Below are 18,371 nucleotides of genomic sequence, written 5' to 3'. Positions count from 1 at the left end.
CATTTTACAGACTAGAAAGCTTTGAGCATTTTGCCCAAGCTCCCACAGCTAGTAAGTGCCAGGGCCAGGGATTCTGAGCACAGTGCTGGGACTCCAGAGTTCATATTCTTAAGCAGAAAACACCAAGTGAAGAGCACATACTGGAAACAGAGAGGGGAAGTGACAGGAGGCTCCTGGTGCTCAGGGTTGAGGGCCTCACTGCTTCAGTGGACTCTCCTCTATCTGCTCACCCGCTCCCCGCCTGTCTGCACTATCACCAAGTGGAGAAAGACCTCCACCCTATGCCAGAGTTGCGCTTGTCACTCCTACGCTTTACAGTCTTTCCATCCCTCCACTCCACTACCTTCAGAATGATGTGCCCACACATCATGGTCAGTACCGAGAAGCAGAGGCTAAGTGCAAGGCCACAGACTTGACTTTGAGTCCTGGCTCTGCCTCTCACTACCTGAACGACTTTGACAAGAAACTTAATCCCACCAGGCCTCAGCTCCTCGTCTGTAAAATGGGGATAATGGTACCTGCCTGGTAGTGGTGTTTGGAGACATTTAAAGAAACAATTCCCATAAAGTGACAAGCACAGTGTCTGATCCAAAATAAACAACAGAAAATATTTAATTCTATTACTAGCTATTCAGAAAAATTAAAATAAAATTATAAAGGTAATCCTCCTTACAATTCCTAAGTTGTAAACCTTCCCTGGCTTTTAATTAGATTTTCACCAGCTATTCCCCTAGTTGCACAGGTTTCTTCTGGCCCTGCCCAAAGTCTGCAATTCCCAACTACTCTCATGACTTGACATAACCCTCTCTTCTGTCCAAATATGTGCCCCTCCTGCACAGGCCTGCAGTTTAGTCTTAATTCGGCCCTGTGAAGCTTTCCTCCTGTGCCCCACCAGCACCCCCTCCCCTGCTGCTCCTTATCAGGCCAAGAGACAGCGTTCTCCTCAGGTTCTAGCAAGCGTACCCTCTCCTCTGCTTCAGCAGTTCCTCCAGGATTAAGTTGTCCTCCCAGTTCCCCACTAGGTTCCGAGTTCCTTCAGGGTGGGCCTTTTGTCCTGCTCATCTCTGTAAGTCAGCATCCTGACAGTGACCACGTGGTCAGGAAACGTTTGCCTGATGAGGGGCCTAAAAAACCTGGCCTCACTCAAAAGGACACAGTACCCATCCCCTCCCATCTCTCAGGGAACTCTCAGGAATTTGCAGGCCAGGAGCTGGTCTAACCTGGGTGCTAGAAGGAACTTCTTGCAAGTTGGTCCCAGAAGAGGATGAAAGGTAGCTGTCCTGGGCTGTAACCCTTTCCCACAAATGTCTAAAGCCCACCATTAGTCTGCTTCTCATGACCTTAGCGGAGGGCAGAGAGTTCACCACTACCAACCCCTCAATGGGCTCAGTGCTCGAAGGGAGATGCTCTAGGGAGCGGTGCCTGTTTGTGGTGGACTGAATAGCCCACCTCAAAGATGTCCACATCCTAATCCCTGCGACCTGTGAATATGCGACTTTGTATGGCAAAAAGGATTTTGCAGACGTGATTAAATTAAGAACCTTGAGACAGAGAGGTTATCCTGGATTATCTGGGTGGGCCTTAAATGTAATCACAACAGACCTTATTAGAGGGAGGCAAGAGGCTCAACGGGGAGAAGACGTAATGATGTAATGACAGAAGCAGAGATTAGAGTGATGAGGCCAGGAGCCAAGAAATGCCAACAGCCTCTAGAAGCTAGAAGAGACAAGGAATGTATTCTCCCTCTGGAGCCTTCAGAGGAAATCAGTCCTTCTGACGCTTGATTTCAGCCCCTTAAGACATTTTGGGCTTCTGACCTCCAGAACTATAAGAGAATAAATTTGTGCTGGTTTTTTTGTTTCTTTGTTTGTTTGGGTTTTTTTGAGGAAGATTAGACCTGAGCTAACTACTGCCAATCTTCCTGTTTTTGCTGAGAAAGACTGGCCCCGAGCTAACATCCATGCCCATCTTCCTCTACTTTATACATGGGATGCCTACCACAGCATGGCTTTTTGCCAGGTGGTGCCATATCCGCACCCAGGATCTGAACCGGGCCGCCGAGAAGCAGAACATGCGATCTTAACTGCTGTTTTAAGCCACTAAATTGTGGTAATTTGTTAAAGCAGGAGTAGGGAACTAATACCATCCTTTCATTCATGAAAGACGCTAGAGCATTTCGGGAGAGAGAGATTTGAATGTGATCAGGAGTAGAGTATGAAATGTACTTGGAGGGAGGGAAAGAAGATGGCAGAGGACAGAAAAGGAACCAGGAAGAGGAGACTTGGTGCTCTACAGTGAACTGACGGGCTCCTTCAGGGGCCTGACCATCCTCTCGGACCTGCTTAATCCAGAGTTCCTCAGGGCATCACCATCTTCGCAAGTGGCTCTGGGCGCCCCTAGACAATGGTTGACCTCTCCCAGCCAAGGACCTCTATAGGGCTCCCTGAGGCCATGCCAGGGCAAGAGGAACCCAGACTGGCTTCATTGTGGGCTTGCAGCTGTGCCACACTCTTGCTCTTGAGGGAAGCTCATACAGAAACTGCTGCTAGGATGCTGTATTGGTTTCTTAGGGATGCCATAACAAATTGCCACAAATTTGGTAGCTTAATACAACAGAAATTTTTTCTCCCACAGTTCTGGAAACCAGTAGTCTAAAATCAAAGTATCAGCAGAGCCATGCTTTCCTCAAAGCTTCTAGGGGAGAATTCCTCTTTGCCTCTTTCAGCTTCTAGAGGCTCCTGGCATTCCTTGGCTTCCGGCAGCATAACTCCAATCTCTGCCTTTGTCTTCACATGGCCTCCTTCCCTGTGTCTTTGTGTTGAAATCTCCCACTCTTTTCTCTTATCCCACCCTAAATCCACGATGATTTCATCTCAAGATCCTTAATTACATCTGCAAAAAACCTATTTCCAAATAAGGTCACATTCTGAGCTTCCAGGTGGACATAAATTTCAGGAGGATACTAGTCAACCCACTACAGATGCTGAGCTCTGAACCTGTTAGGGCCCTCTGGAAGCAGGCCCAGGCTTGCCCTGGTTTTCCCTCCCTAGATGCCCATGCACTCTCCACCTCCTAAAGGCCCTTCTGTCAGTCACTTACCCCTGAGTATAAAACTAAGAGTGACAGCTTTGCATTTTTACTAACACTCCCTGTGTCCACGAGTGTTGGGGCTAGAGGGCCTGCTGTGTCTCCACTTGGGAAACTCCAGGATTCAGAGGCTGTACGGGGAGACATGTGTGGCCCTTCGCTGGATGCCTCTGGTAACCATGAGAAGGCCTGAACTGTCAGGGAAACCATTAGACTGTTCCCCAGATTCGCTTGCCTGGGAAAAGCTAGGAGAGAAAAGATGTGGAACTAGAACAGGGGCTCAGTGTCTCAGTTTCAACATCTGTAAAATAGTGACAATAGATGGTACACACCTCATAGGATTACCATAGGAATAGAATGAGATAAAGACAGTCCATGCAAAGTACTTCGAGCAGAGTCTCAACGTGGCAATAAATGAACGATTATTAGCCATTTCATTAACATTGTGATAAACACTAATTTTACAAGTCCTAGATCTTTTCCTTAGGAATATTACAATCTTGTTATGGAAAGAAAGACTAACACACAACACACTGGAAACGGTACATTATCTGATCTCTCGATGATTAGCATCTAGAGATTCTTCTAGACTGTGGCCCAGACAGTAAGAATACTTGGGTTCCTGGGTGCATTATGACTCACCAAAGCCTTTCACTACATCCTCTCACTTGATTCCACAACAACCCTGGGAAGGAAAAAGGGCTTTATATTCCTGTTTACAGATAGGGCAATTTCTGATGAAAATAAGACACCTGAGAACTTGGGTCACTCCCGCTATAACGTGGCCAAGATGAAATTTGAGCTTAAGTTTTGTTTTATTTTTCTTTTGTATTAGATTCAATGTTTCAGGCGAAAGTGATACACACAGTAGATACAAATAATATTAATATATGTACTGTAGGGGGAGAAAAATAATTTTTCCCTCTTCCTTCTGAGTTCTTAGCTGAGTCCCAGTAATAAAAGACCAGAGAAAAACAAACAGAAGTTTAGTAACATGTGTACATCATGTATACACGGGAGATACCCAGTGAAAAATGAATAACTCCCTGAGGCGGCTTAGAATTCAGATTTAAATAGCATCTTAACAGAAAGGGGAGGGAGCATGTAGGCCTCTTAGGAAAGAGTAAATGATTTTTAGGAAAGATGACTGGGCCCTTAGAATAGATGGGAGGTATGACAGTTTGTGACAAAGTCTGTCTGAGTGTGGTGTGGACTTCAAGTCTCCTCTCCTGTGACAAGAGTCAGTCTTCCTTGGTTGATGAAACTCCCGGGGAGGAGATTGATGTCAACTGAGTTTCTTTAGTAGGATCGGCCTTAGGCAGAAAAGAGGAGTTCAGAGAAAGCCTGTGACTGCATTTGCTCTTTTTTAAGTGCCTACAGCGCAAAATACTCAATATGCCAAAGCGGCATATTTTGGGGTGGCGAGTTCTGCAACCCTTCCATACAGTACCTCTGCTGAACTCCACCCGCAGTAAGAGATACATTTTACATTGCCTCCCAGTCACATTCAGACAAGAATATAAATTGCAACAAGTTTCACAAAACGATATTTATTATTTGCAATATACTCTGATGTTTTCTCTTCTGCTTCTTTAAGAATGGAGAAATAAAAATTGATCTCTATCAAGTAAATCAGTTACATAACCCACTAATGGGTTACAACCTATAGTTAAAAAACACTGGGTAGAGGAAACTGCAAAGGATACAGTAAAAATCATCTTACTCATTTTAAAAGTCTTAATGTTTCTGTGACCATGCCTTCTGAATCTTTCTGTGCTTGCACACAATCTGATGCTTGTCTGCGGGGAGATGATACCCACATCAGTAGCCAGAGTGGCAGGCATGTTGTGATAGATGACAAATAGAAATGCAGGTTGAGCTCTGTGGGGCCTGAGAGGGCAAGGTGAATTCCAGCTGAGCAAATCAGGGAACTCTGCCTGTAGGAGACGATATTTGAGCTGGATTCTAAAGAATATTTAGGATTTGACACATTTAGATTGCTAGGGGAAGGTGGTACAAATCAGGCAGAAGGGACAGTGAAAACAAAGACCACTATTGGACCACTTGTAGCACGGGCAAAGGGCAGTAATGAGAAGTGAGCTTTTGGGCCCAGCCTGGTGACATAGCAGCTAAATTCTCGTGCTCCATTTGGTGGCCCGGGGTTCGCGGGCCCAGATCCCAGGCTTTGCACCACTTATCAAGCCATGCTGTGGCAGGCGTCCACATGTAAAGTAGAGGAAGATGGGCACGGATATTAGCTCAAGGCCAGTTTTCCTCAGCAAAAAGAGGAGGATTGGTGGCAGATGTTAGCTCAGCGCTAATCTTCCTCAAAAAAAAAAAAAGAAGAAGAAGAAGTGAGCTTTTAGTACTGGGGACTAGTTTCAGGAGCCTCAAATGCCAAACTAGGGAGGGGCTAGGTTTTACTCCTTAAACAATGTTGGGGCAAAGGATACAAACAGGCAATATACAGGAGAGCAAACACAAAAGCTATCAAAGTCATGTAGAGATGCTTGAACTCATTAATAATCAAAGAAATGAAAATGAAAACAATGATGAGATATCACTTTGCACCAGATAGTCTGGCAAAACTTAGTTGGATGACCCAAGGCTTGGCCTGGATGTGGGCTCAGAGGAGTCCTGATGCCTTGGTGTTGGAAGACCAAGGCAACCATTCTGGAGAGGAGCCTGATACTCCTTGGTTCAATTAAGAATAAACAGACCCTTGGGACTGGCCCTGTGGCTGAGTGGTTGGGTTCGCGCGCTCCGCTTGGGTGGCCCAGGGGTTCACCGCTTTGGATCCTGGGCGCGAACATGGCACCGCTAGTCAGGCCATGCTGAGGCAGCATCCCATGTGCCACAACTAGAAGGACCCACAACTAAAAATACACAACTATGTACCGGGGGGCTTTGGGGAGAAAAAGGAAAAATAAAATCTTAAAAAATAATAAACAAGACCCTAGTAACCAAAGTTCTATCCCTGGGTTTTTATCCAAAAGATATTCTTATATAGATCCATAAAGGAAATGTGCAATGTTCATTGCATCATTTTTTGTGATGATGAGGAATTGGAGGAGACCTGGGTGTCCTTCATTGAGAGAGTGGGGACATAAAATGTGGTGTTTGCCCATCGTGAAGTTTAACACAGGACGTCAATCAACAGATTCAATGTTCACATCACAACAGGGATAGCAGAGAGAGATGTAAGTTTTGTGGGAGTCAAGAGGGAAAGGCCAATTTTTAAAATACAGGTTAAAGAGGGGAAACAGGAAAAAATAGAATAAGGTAGAAAACACAATACCACTTACGTGCATTCTGAGAAAGTAGAAATTAGTTATGACTGAGAAAGCAAAAATCTGTTCTGGCGTTCATCAGGCTGAGATAACCTAGCAGAGAATGAGCAGGAAACTGACCTCCCAGTACACGCTGCAGCTACAGAGCCATAACCCCCTTCTTCGAGTGACCACTGCTTTCTGATTCATTGAGAAACCTTGTTCTCTAAAAATCATAGACTATCAAAGCCTTTGCTGTTTGAAAGCATAGCAAGAATAAAACATCCTCCTCCTGCCTAGAGGGCCTAGATCGCTTTGACACAGAGAAGCAGCCTCAATCTTCAACCTAGGTACAAAACTTCAAAAAAGAGCTTTCTACACACAACATTTCACCTTTATCTTGTAGTTTCCAAGGAAACTTGGATGCACCTCAAACCTAGTTCTGATGTCTATCCTTTCACACAACCCTCCTTTGCTTTGAGTACATCAAAACTCTGTACTCCACCTTCCCTACAACCTATGATAACTCTAGTTTTCCTTTGTTTGGTGAGACACCTCAGTTTCTTTGGTGTGTGTTCTCCCTCCTTGAAGACAAGTCAATAAACCTGGCTTGTGAGACTAAGTGCTGGTCTAGGCTGATTGAGATAAGATGATTTTTTTTCTGAGTTGATATAACTTATCTCAGTGTTCTTACATTGTTGGTTATTTCTAATGTTGTTAACTGCTATAAATGCTGCATCAACATCTTGCTTCTTTGGCACTAGTAGTGTGGTATAGTGACTAAAAGGAAACTCTGGATTTTAATCCTTGGCCACTTACTGACTGTGTGTCTGTGGGCACGTTATTTAAGCTCTCTGTGATTCCATCTCCACATCAGTAAAATGAAAATAATGATACTACCTACCTGATAGGGTTATTGTGAGGATAAAATGAGTTAATACGTGTAAAGTGTTTAAAACATCATTTGACACCAAGGAAGGGTATATAAGCAATAGAAAAAGTATATGCCATTCTAGTTTACCTTTGCAGCTGGTTAGTTAGTGGGAAAGCATGTACTGCAGTTTTTTAAATTTTTTATTTTTAAATTATAATAGACTCACAGTAAGTTGCAAAAATAGTACAAAGAGGGGCTGGCCCTGTGGCTGAGTGGTTAAGTTTGCACGCTCCGCTGCAGGCAGCCCAGTGTTTTGTTGGTTCGAGTCCTGGGCGCGGACATGGCACTGCTCATCGAGCCACGCTGAGGCAGCGTCCCACATGCCACAACTAGAAGGACCCACAACGAAGAATATACAACTGTGTACCGGGGGGCTTTGGGGAGAAAAAGGAAAAAAATAAAATCTTTAAAAAAAAAATAGTACAAAGAATCCCATGGACCTTTCCCCTAATGGCGACATGTTATATAGCTGCAGCACAATATCAAAACCAGGAAGTTGACACCGGTACATTACTGTTAACTAGTCTGCAGACCTTAATTACTTTTCACAGTTTTTTTAACCGGCATTCATGTTTGCGTGTTCGTGTAATTTTATGCAATTTTATTCCACGTATAAATTCATGTAACCACCACCACAATCAATATACAGACCCATTCAGTCACCTCAGGAGAACTCCCAGTGTATTCCCAACCAGCTCCCACCTCAGACTCATCCCCTGGAAACTACTAATCTGTTCATCTCTGTAGTTTTGTTATTTCGAGAATGCCATATAAATGGAATATATAGTGTGTAAGGATAATTATTTTTAATGTTTAGAAAGCACTACACTTTTTGCAAGAACACATAAAAGCAAAATTAGAATGACTGAAAAGGAGTGCACAACCAGAGGGACCTACAACTAGAATATACAGCCATGTACTGGGGGGCTTTGAGGAGAAGAGGAAGGAAAAAAAACAAAAACAAAAAGAAGATTGGCAACAGTTGTTAGCTCAGGTGCCAATCTTTAAAAAAAAAAAAAAGAAAGAAAAGAAAAGGAGTAAAGGATGAACATAAAAAGGAATAATAAATAAGAAAAAGGAAAATGGTTCTATTAAATGTATGCTAGTGGAGTCCCAGTCCCAAAGTGGTAGGTCAGCCCGTAATTCCCAGGATATTTGGAGTTTGTTGTTGTTGTTGCTGCTGTTTATCTTAGTGAAGATTTTTTAAATTGTTTTTCAGAATTAACTAAAATGAACTGAGAGTCTACTAGGTACCAGGCACCAGGATAGGCATTTGAAAGACATTATTTTCACCAAAAATATTCTCAAAATACTGGGGTGCCTTTTTTTATGGCCAATAATTCCACCGTCCAAACAGCCTCTGCTGACAATGTTTTTAAGTGCACATTGATGGAAAATTCAAATGATATTGACAGATACAAAGGAAAAAGTAAAAGCCTCCTTCGGGCCCAGCCAAGTCTTCTCCTTATGAGTAACCACTATTATTAGTTTTATTATGTGAAATTCCAGAAAAATGTTTTATTTATATACCAGTGCACACACACTAATATACACATATCCTTTTTTATTTACACCAAAGGAATCCTACCACTTTCTTGTCACCTACTAACACATGTTTAGTAGTTTCCAGGTGTTTACTATTAAAAACAATACTGCTTTCTCTAGCACTGTTTACAATAGCCAAGACGTGGAAGCAGCCTAAGTGTCCAGCAACAGACAAATGGATAAAGAAGATGTGGTACATATATACAACGGAATACTACTCAGCTGCAAAACAGAACAAAATCATTCCATTTGCAATAACATGGATGGACCTTGAGAGAATTATGTTAAGTGAAATAAGCCAGCGAGAGAAAGATAATCTGTGTATGACTCCACTCATATGAGGAATTTAAAATTATGGACTAAGAACAGTTTAGTGGATACCAGGGGGAAAGGTGGGGCGGGGGGGTGGGCACAAAGGGTGAAGTGGTGCACCTACAGCATGACTGACAAACATTAATGTACAACTGAAATTTCACAAGATTGTAACCTATCAATAACTCAACAAAAAAAAATAATATTAATAATACTGCTTTCTCTTATTGAAGAACTCCAGCTGGTAAATTGAGGAGTGCTAGAATATCATTTTGCAGCCCCTAATGAATTAAAGGATCTAAGCATTAAGCTTCAACAGCTGCTATCACAAAAAGAGAAGCAACAAGACATTACGTGTCTCCTGATAGAAAAAAAAAGATAGCACTACCTATGAAGTAGTCTTGCCAGGGAGTGAAAAAGTGGACGTCAATCTAATCAAGCTTCTGGGCCAACTACTAATTTACAGGAAATACAGAGGATCGTGATAAACTGCATCACAGGGAAGCAATCGGAAAAATCCTGACTGGGAACTGCTACAGGAAAAACAACCCAGTTTCTTCAACAAAGAAATTACAAGAAAAAAAGAGATAGGTGGAAAACATATTGGAGTAAAAAGACATGTCAACCAACCACGATGGGTAGACCTTATTTGGATTCAGATTCAAATAAAGCATTTTTAAAAGATATGAGATGTAGATTAAAATTGAAAATTTGAACACTAATTGAATATTTGATTAATTAAGGAACTATTGTTAATCATTTTAAAAGTGATTTGGTATTGTGGTCCTTATCTTTTAGAGATACACGAGGAAATATTTGTGGGTGAAATATTATGGTGTCTGGGATCTGCTTCAAAATGATATGAGACGGACAGCCTTGACTTAATAATTGGTTTGAGTCAATAATTGACTTTGGGTTGATAATTGTTGAAGTTGAATAACAGGTACATTGGCATCTGTTTTGATTTCTCAATTATCAAGAATTATAAATATATATATTTTTTAAAAGCTGCTATTTGCCATCCCAGCACAAATATCTTAGAGTGTTTTCTTTAGGGGTTTTTGTTCTGTATTAGTATATGAAAAGGGAATTTTAGCAGTTATTGTTAAATTACCCACTAAAAAAGTTTGCAACAAATTCTTCTCCTACTAATGGTGTATAAGAGTACCCTATTTCTCTAACCCTAACCAGCACTGGGTATGAGCAAACCTTTACATTTGGCCAATTACAAATCTCACAGTCCCCCTCAGAATCTCATGGTCCCCTCACCGGACGAAGGTGGCTGACGTCAACCCGGACGGCCCGATGCAGCCATTTCCGCTTTAAGGGAGCCCTGGTGCAGTGAATGAACACTTATTTGAGGGTCAGAGTGCCATCTGCCCCAGAGAGTTCTTAAATGGACACAGACCACGTGGCCTCTGAGACTTTGACTTTTCTGTTTTCAGTGCCATTCAGCTCCTTTCTCTATCCATTGTCACTTTAGCCTAAAAGTTAATCAGGTTCTTCAAAGTCTGTTTCCATATGTCTGCCAAATCCTGCAAGGTCTGGCTCTGCTTACCTGTGGAACCTCATGCTGCTGCACTCTCCTCCTTTCCCTCTAAACACAACCCATACTAGACTTCTTGCAGTTCCTCTTAGCTCCCTGAGCTTGCTGCCTTTCACTCTCCTGTAGGCCTTTGCACATGTCACCCACGGCCGGGAACATTCTTCCTTCCCAGCCTATTCAGGTCTCATCCTAAGAGTCCCTTCCTCAGGGAGGCCTTCCTTACCACACCAATGTTAGGCTAGGCCCCCCTCCATTGCACTCTATCTGTACTTCTCCCATCTTAACACTTGTCACACTTTATTATAGTCACTGGTTTAATGTCTGCCTTCCCTTTTAGCCTAAAAGTCCAGGAAGACAGAAGACGCTGTTCTGTTTAACCTTATATCCTCACTGCCCAGCAGATTGCCTGGAATCTAACAAATACTCAATAAATTATTGGATGAAAGAATGAATTAATGATATCATACCTAACAATGCTTAGGAGTCAGAGAAGAGAAATGGTTCCAGAGAGGCTTTCTTATAGAACTTAATAATATTGATAGATACTTAATAAATACTTATAAAATTAGTACATACAGATTTTCAATCACCCACGTTAAATGGATGATTAAACCTAGCCTCCCTAGTCACAGAGACAGTCTCTCATTTAAGGATCAGTTTCTGAAACCTAAACAGAGATGCCCCTCAGGCTTACTCCCTGTGCCAGAACTACTTGCTTAGACATATTACGAGCTCTGTTAGCCTCTTTCTTAAAGGAACCAGGCTCCCCAGACCACACTGTGAAAGCAAATACGGTATAAGAATTGCTGATAAAGTTTTACATTTTTAACTTCTGTTTTTTTCTTTTGAAGTTCAAACCAAGGCAGCGAGGCAGACCACTGGGGGTTTGTGAGCAGGTGCGTGATGAGGTCAGATCTGTGCAGTAGAAGATTATTCTGGCAGCGGGACACAGACTGGATTAGAGGGGTTGTGAGCCTAGGACAGCAGAGGTGAAACCCTAACACTTTCTCCCACTTGAATAGAATCAGTATTTGTGTAGATGTCTCATCCTGCATCTGAGTTCCTTCCCAATGATGGCAGAAAATTTACGATGTTCATCTGTGGAACCACCATGACAGAAAGCTGGGGTGCATTAGAAAGCGGAGGAAGAACTAGAAAGCCCAACAATCCCTAAACAATTGAATGGATTAACAATTGTAGTTGCCCTCCATGCAATGCAATACTACTCAGCAATAAAAGGAAGGAATTATCGTTACATGCAACATTATGAATGAATCTCGAAATAATTATGCTGAGTGAAAGAAGCCCGACACAAATGATACATACTGTATTATTCCATTTACAAAAATTCTAGGAAATGTAAACTGTCTATAACGACATAAAGCAAACCAGTGGTTGCCTGAGGGTAGGGTTTGGGGCAAAGGAGGACATTGGTGAAGGGAGCAGAAGGGAAGAATTATGAAGGGGCACTAGGAATCTCTGGGGGTGGGGAAGTGTGATGGATATATTCATTATTTTGCTTATAGTGATATTTTCATAAGTATATATGTATGTCAACTTAGCAAATTATACTTCAAACAGATACGGTTTATTGCATGCCAATTATACCTCAGTAAAGTTGTTTCTTTAAAAAGTAGAGGTGGGTATGGTAGAGAAATAAGTTAGGAAGTGTCATTTGACCTGGAAGATGTGGCCTCCGCTTGAGAGAAAGCTCTGACCAAGCCAGAAGGAAGGGGCAGTCCAGTCCAGACCTGAGAAAGAGCAAACAGGTTTGGGAAGATGAATAGACCATTTCAACCAGAGCAGAAAACCTGATAGGGGAGCAGTAGGAGATGGAGCTGTAAAAGAAGGAAGAGGCAGATTATGAAGGGTGCTGAATATCAAGCTTTTTAAAGTGTGCGTTGGATTGCAGTTCCACCACTTACTTCCTAAACGATCCTGGACAAGTTATTTAACTTCTCTGAGATTCAGTTTCCTTTATCTATAAAATAAGGGCGATAATAATGAAACCTATCTTAAATGGTGACTGTGAAGATTAAATGAGGCAATACATGTAACCCACCTAGCAGATCACCAGGTAAATAGTTAAGTGCTCAGTTCGTAGAAGCAATTATTATTATAACAATTATTGTTATTAACCCCAACATAAGTAAATGTATACAGAGGTTTGAGCAGGGAAAGAAATGATCAGAGAGAATCTTCAGGAGGATTAATTTGTCACTAATTACTTCCCCTCCAGAGTTAAAATACCAAACTCCATCACTTCTACCCCCTCCTCATTCTATAACTTACAACTAAGGTTCTCTGATGTTAGTGACGGGATTGCAGCTGGTGAGCCCCACCATGCGGCCACAAACTAAAGTGAGATGTGCCATGGCTTTTGGGATGGAGAACGAGACCCCCCCACACACACACCCCTACCCCCACTCCCAACCTCAAGACTTTGAGCCACGGCCACACTGTAGATTTATATCCAGGGTGCATCCTGAAGACAATAAAGCAAGTGATATTTCTTTTAATTTTAATTATAAAGCATAGCTATTTCCCCCCAAAATCCAGGGAGGAGTTCAGGTTTTCAGAGGGTGATCTTTCTCAAGTCCCTTAAGCACTGAACTAAGAGTTTATTCTCTGGAGAGTTTCTGAGGAGAAACCTCTCTCTCTGTGCCCCAGTTTCCTCATCTGCAAAATGAGAGATAATAATGGTAACTACTTTGTGAGGTTCTTGTGAGGATTAAATGAGCCAATGTGTGTAAAGGGCCTAGAACATTGTCTGACACACAGTGAGTGCCCTGTAGGTGTTAGCTAAGCTTTCTTAAGGACTTTTCTTCTATCTTGTTTATAATGCTTCTTATTTGTGGCCATGTACTTTTCAATTACTAAGTATAAACAGTGTCCTGCTAACAGGCTATTTCAGCCCCAGTGCACCTCTGGGGTAGAAGTAAGTTTTGCTGATGGCTTATAAATATATGCATTCTCCGAGTCAGAGACACCCAGCTTTCCACAGACCCAGTAGTGGTTGTATCTGGTAATTTGATTTAATTAGAAAATATATAGCAGATAAAAGAATCCAGCCAACTTTTTAAATTAATTGGTAACTTTATCAATAACAATAGCATCTACACACATTTGAAAACATACATGTAGGAAACACAAGATTTAATCAGTCTATGATGTCTGGAGTCCATTTGGATTCATGAAAACCTTGCAATCAACTCCAGGACCAAAAGCAGTGTTTAATAACTGATCAGACCATCAATGTATTTATCAGCAAAATCATGGCTTGGACAGAAAGATTCAACATTCTGCAATGACACAAAGTAAAACTAAAATGTAATTGTCCTCATACCTGAGGATACAAAGGTGGACAGTGTTAGCTGCGTGGCCAGTGGACTATGCTTCTCTCAACCTTGTTTGTAGAGGGATATTAACTTTGCCTATCTTACAGGGTCTATCTTACAGGGTGTCCCGAAAAGCAAATGAGATGGTGAGTGTAAATTAAAAGGTGGTCTCAGTAGGGAACAGAGGATGAAGATGGCAGAATGGGGGGAGGTGGGGAGTGTCAGAAAAAGAGAAGGGAAAAGGATCTTACCAGAGACCAAAGCTCTGAATTTAATGAAAATCCAAAAGAGGTTACACTAAACTGAGAAGCATAAAGGGAGGAGCAAACATTGCCACCTCCTCTTAGGCGCAACAAGAATTTTAACATAGGCTTTCTCCCAGCTGTTGCCTTGAGGGGACCACGGCAGACTTGGGAAAGAAGCTCCAAAAATATTTCCATTTTCATCATCTTCACATATGTTTAACGGAAATGACCCGCACTCATCCATCCAAGGAAGTGATTAAGGAAGGGGTGGGATAGGAAAATTAATTCAACAGTATTAATTCACGATGTAAGTGTCCACTACACGTCAGGCAGATTGGCGCTGACAATATAGCGGAAAACCAGACCAGCAAAGTCTCTGTCAAGGGCTTGAGGAGAAAGACCATAAACAAGAAAATAAACGAGCCAAACAATTTCTGACAGCTACCAGGAGGAAGATAAAACAGTGAGAGAGACCAAGGACAGGCAGAAACGAGAAGCGCGAATTCCTGAGTGGATGAGCTGGGAAGGCCTCTGAGAGGTGACTTTTAGCCCAGACCTAAGTGACCAGTGCCTTGCAGTGACCCAAGGCTGGAGCGTTCCAAGGAGAGCATTCAAGGGAAAAAATGACTTACAAACAGAGAAATAGGGATCTCAAAGTCTTAAAGTAAGCAGCGAAAACCAGAATCTACGAATTCTGGAGCGGCGCGTGGTTTTGAATATTCACGTCGTCCAATCACGGAAAGGCTGAGACCCGGCCGCGCTGGCTCCGCCTGAGGTGCCCAGAAGCGCGCTGGTATCCATGGGAGGCCACATCGCAAAGCAAAACTGGTGACCCAAGACTCAAGAGGCTGCCAGACTCTTGAGAATCCTCCAGGGCTGTGATGCAGTGCTCGCGGGACCCGAGCTTAGTTGTGTCTTCGGGTCCTTTCTTAAATGTAGATGCCGAAAATCACTCACTTCTTTTTAAAACACCGATGAGACGTAGCCGGCAGAACCCCCAGGACACTGTAGTCTGGGGTCGGAGGGTGGGGTGAAGCGGATCTTAGTTTAGAGCCGATTCATAGGAAAACTAAGCACAATAAGAGATTAAGACGCATCCTAGACTCAGAAGCAAAGGCAGTCCCGCGCAAGGAACCTGAAGTCAGAGGACCGAAACGGCTAAGTGTGCCATCTTCTGTGACCTTTAACCAACTAGAATAACTTACTTTGTGAGAAGAAACAAAGAAAGTAAGTGAACAAAGCTCTTTTCTGGTGATTAGGTGGGTGGCTCTGAAAAGAGCCTTTGGAGTCAAGCGGGCGGCGAGCCGCGCGAGCGCCGCGTCCCGGCAGGGACTCACTTGGAGCTGGTGTACTTGGTGACGGCCTTGGTGCCCTCGGACACGGCGTGCTTGGCCAGCTCGCCGGGCAGCAGCAGGCGCACGGCCGTCTGGATCTCCCGGGACGTGATGGTCGAACGCTTGTTGTAATGCGCCAGGCGGGACGCTTCGCCGGCGATGCGCTCGAAGATGTCGTTGACGAAGGAGTTCATGATGCCCATGGCCTTGGACGAGATGCCGGTGTCCGGGTGCACCTGCTTCAGCACCTTGTACACGTAGATGGAATAGCTCTCCTTGCGGCTGCGCTTGCGCTTCTTGCCGTCTTTCTTCTGGGCTTTGGTGACCGCTTTCTTCGAGCCCTTTTTGGGCGCGGGCGCGGACTTGGCCGGCTCAGGCATTGTAGTATACAACACGGGTTAGCAAAGGAAAGAAATGTGAGAATGGGCGGGCCTGATCCTTTTATAACTACCGTATGCAAATTAGGGCTTCAAAAGTCTCCCGTTTCCATTGGGCCATGTAGGGACCTTGTGTCATCAGTCATAGCTACGTAGCAACACCCACTCTTGACCTTATTGGCAGATTCTGGAGCCAATTTAGGACCAATGAAAGATTCGTTCCTGACTCCACCCCTAGGAAAGCTTATAAAGGCTTTCCAATTGCTGATCTTTCAATCCTGTTTTGTTACGAGATTCCGAGATTTAGGTGTTGTAGCTTCACTCTCAATCATGTCTGGCCGTGGCAAACAGGGAGGGAAGGCCCGCGCTAAGGCGAAGTCGCGGTCGTCCCGCGCTGGGCTTCAGTTCCCGGTGGGGCGAGTGCACCGCCTGCTGCGCAAAGGCAACTACGCCGAGCGGGTGGGGGCCGGCGCGCCGGTCTACATGGCGGCGGTCCTCGAGTATCTGACGGCGGAGATCCTGGAGCTGGCGGGCAACGCGGCCCGAGACAACAAGAAGACGCGCATTATCCCTCGTCACCTGCAGCTGGCTATCCGCAACGACGAGGAGCTGAACAAGCTGCTGGGCAAAGTCACCATCGCCCAGGGCGGCGTTCTGCCCAACATCCAGGCCGTGCTATTACCAAAGAAAACCGAAAGCCACAAAGCCAAAAGTAAATAAATCCTGATAAAGTAAACCAAAGACCAAAGGCTCTTTTTAGAGCCACCCAAGTTTTCAAAAAAAGAGCTAATGCGCTATTTAGTGATCAGCCCTTCATTTGACACTTTGGTGGCTCTTAAAAGAGCCTTTGGGGAGAGTGGGGATGGTGTCAAGCCTCCTAATTACTTGTTCTTGCCAGGCTTGTGGCTTTCCGTTTTCTTAGGCAACAAGACAGCCTGGATATTGGGCAAGACGCCGCCCTGGGCAATGGTGACACCCCCGAGTAACTTGTTGAGCTCTTCGTCATTTCTCACAGCTAGTTGCAAATGACGAGGGATGATGCGCGTCTTCTTATTATCTCGGGCCGCGTTACCCGCCAGCTCCAGGATCTCCGCAGTCAGGTACTCCAGCACTGCCGCCAGGTACACCGGCGCGCCGGCCCCCACCCGCTCGGCGTAGTTGCCTTTGCGCAGCAAGCGGTGCACTCGCCCCACCGGGAACTGAAGGCCAGCGCGGGACGATCGAGACTTGGCCTTGGCGCGAGCTTTGCCTCCCTGCTTTCCGCGTCCTGACATTACGGCTAAAAATGCAGTTACAGCTTCTTTTTCAAGGAGAAGGATGTGAAAAGGATAACCAATTTGATGTAATTTATAAGAGCTACCGGAGGGGTGATGGGAAGTAGTTTGATTGGCTAAGAGCGGAGCCGGATCAAACAGCCAATAGGAAAGCAGAAAGCAGACTCTTCGTTTGCATCCTACACTACGAGGAAGTGACGGATTTCGTAAGTACCTACCAATCACTGGGAGCCACATTAAAGGCCCTTATTTGCATGCCAGGATTTTTAAAGAAAGAAGCGTTTCAAACAAAATGGTGTTTTATTTTTTACTGAATGGCAATTTTTTTCCAGTTTAGAGTGGTAATTTTTTTTCCAGCTTAGAGCAAGAGAAATCCCAAGGAGGACCCGAAAGGCCTGCACGAGGGTCTCAAGCAGATGCAGTTATTCCCACTCAAGGGTACGCGATTCTGAAGCCAGTTATCCCCTTGGGCCCTAAATTACCCTCCAAGTCCTGCCCTTCTGTCTCGCCACAAATTACCCTAAAAAATATTCTACTAAGGCCGCCTCCTTTCTCTCTCCTCAATTAGTCGCTGCCTGCAGTATGGCTTCGCCCAACCCCCACCCGCCTTCGCTCCTCGGAATCCTGTGTGACCAAGGGCTAGAATAGATTTGTCATTCTTCTCTTGACCTCCAGGAGGCGTCCGATACCGCCTTGAAACGCTCGTTGGCTTTCAAAATGTCGTCCTCCGCCTCTTATCCTGCCCCTATTCCTCTGCTCATCCCTAAATCCATCTTGGCTCTGCCTCCCTGCTTGTCCCACCTCCATTCTTCACCCTTCCCGAAGAATCTTACCCGGTTGCATGCTTTCAACTAACATCTAAATTTGTTTCAGAAGCTCAGACCCTTATCCCTAACCGCTTACTGGATACTTCAACCCGTTTTTCCCAACGACTCCTACCTATCCAAACGCAGACTCAGCCAAACAACTCATCCCGCCCTCCTCTCTCTGCCCTCTTTCCCTGAGTTGCACCATCTTCCAGGTACTCACGCCGGAATCTACTCTTCCTTGCATCTCAAGAGCACATGCAGTCAGTTACTTCCTTAACATCTCCTCAGCCTTTCTCCATGC

The 18,371-nt window shown here is 44.2% G+C and overlaps 3 protein-coding genes and 1 long non-coding RNA gene across 5 annotated transcripts in view; 2 read left to right on the top strand and 2 right to left on the bottom strand.

Annotated features, from left to right (window-relative positions):
• Window positions 1-9,001, top strand: part of LOC124251455 (uncharacterized) — a 31,877-nt gene extending 22,876 nt beyond the window's left edge. For both annotated transcript variants that reach the window (XR_006891765.1, XR_006891764.1), the window contains one exon: window positions 8,956-9,001. This is a non-coding gene — a long non-coding RNA (uncharacterized LOC124251455). The remainder of the gene's footprint in view (window positions 1-8,955) is intronic.
• Window positions 9,002-15,536: 6,535 nt separating this feature from the next.
• LOC124251146 (histone H2B type 2-E) lies at window positions 15,537-16,019 on the bottom strand. Its single transcript, XM_046683671.1, has one exon. It carries the CDS (start codon window positions 15,988-15,990, stop codon window positions 15,610-15,612), a length of 381 nt encoding a protein of 126 aa, XP_046539627.1. The 5' UTR covers window positions 15,991-16,019; the 3' UTR covers window positions 15,537-15,609.
• Window positions 16,020-16,265: 246 nt separating this feature from the next.
• LOC124251015 (histone H2A type 2-C) lies at window positions 16,266-16,849 on the top strand. The gene has a single exon (XM_046683414.1). It carries the CDS (start codon window positions 16,318-16,320, stop codon window positions 16,705-16,707), a length of 390 nt encoding a protein of 129 aa, XP_046539370.1. The 5' UTR covers window positions 16,266-16,317; the 3' UTR covers window positions 16,708-16,849.
• On the bottom strand, window positions 16,817-17,462 carry LOC124251016 (histone H2A type 2-B). The gene has a single exon (XM_046683415.1). It carries the CDS (start codon window positions 17,259-17,261, stop codon window positions 16,869-16,871), a length of 393 nt encoding a protein of 130 aa, XP_046539371.1. The 5' UTR covers window positions 17,262-17,462; the 3' UTR covers window positions 16,817-16,868.
• Window positions 17,463-18,371: the final 909 nt, after the last annotated feature.

Source organism: Equus quagga, chromosome 13 (genome assembly GCF_021613505.1).
Source record: "Equus quagga isolate Etosha38 chromosome 13, UCLA_HA_Equagga_1.0, whole genome shotgun sequence".
NCBI lineage: Eukaryota > Metazoa > Chordata > Mammalia > Perissodactyla > Equidae > Equus > Equus quagga.
Note: the sequence above shows the minus strand (reverse complement) of the source record. Positions and strands in the feature narration are given on the sequence as shown.

Coding starts and splice junctions, on each gene's coding strand:
- LOC124251146 (XM_046683671.1), bottom strand. CDS start 15,990: ATGCCTGAGCCGGCCAAGTCCGCGCCCGCGCCCAAAAAGGGCTCGAAG.
- LOC124251015 (XM_046683414.1), top strand. CDS start 16,318: ATGTCTGGCCGTGGCAAACAGGGAGGGAAGGCCCGCGCTAAGGCGAAG.
- LOC124251016 (XM_046683415.1), bottom strand. CDS start 17,261: ATGTCAGGACGCGGAAAGCAGGGAGGCAAAGCTCGCGCCAAGGCCAAG.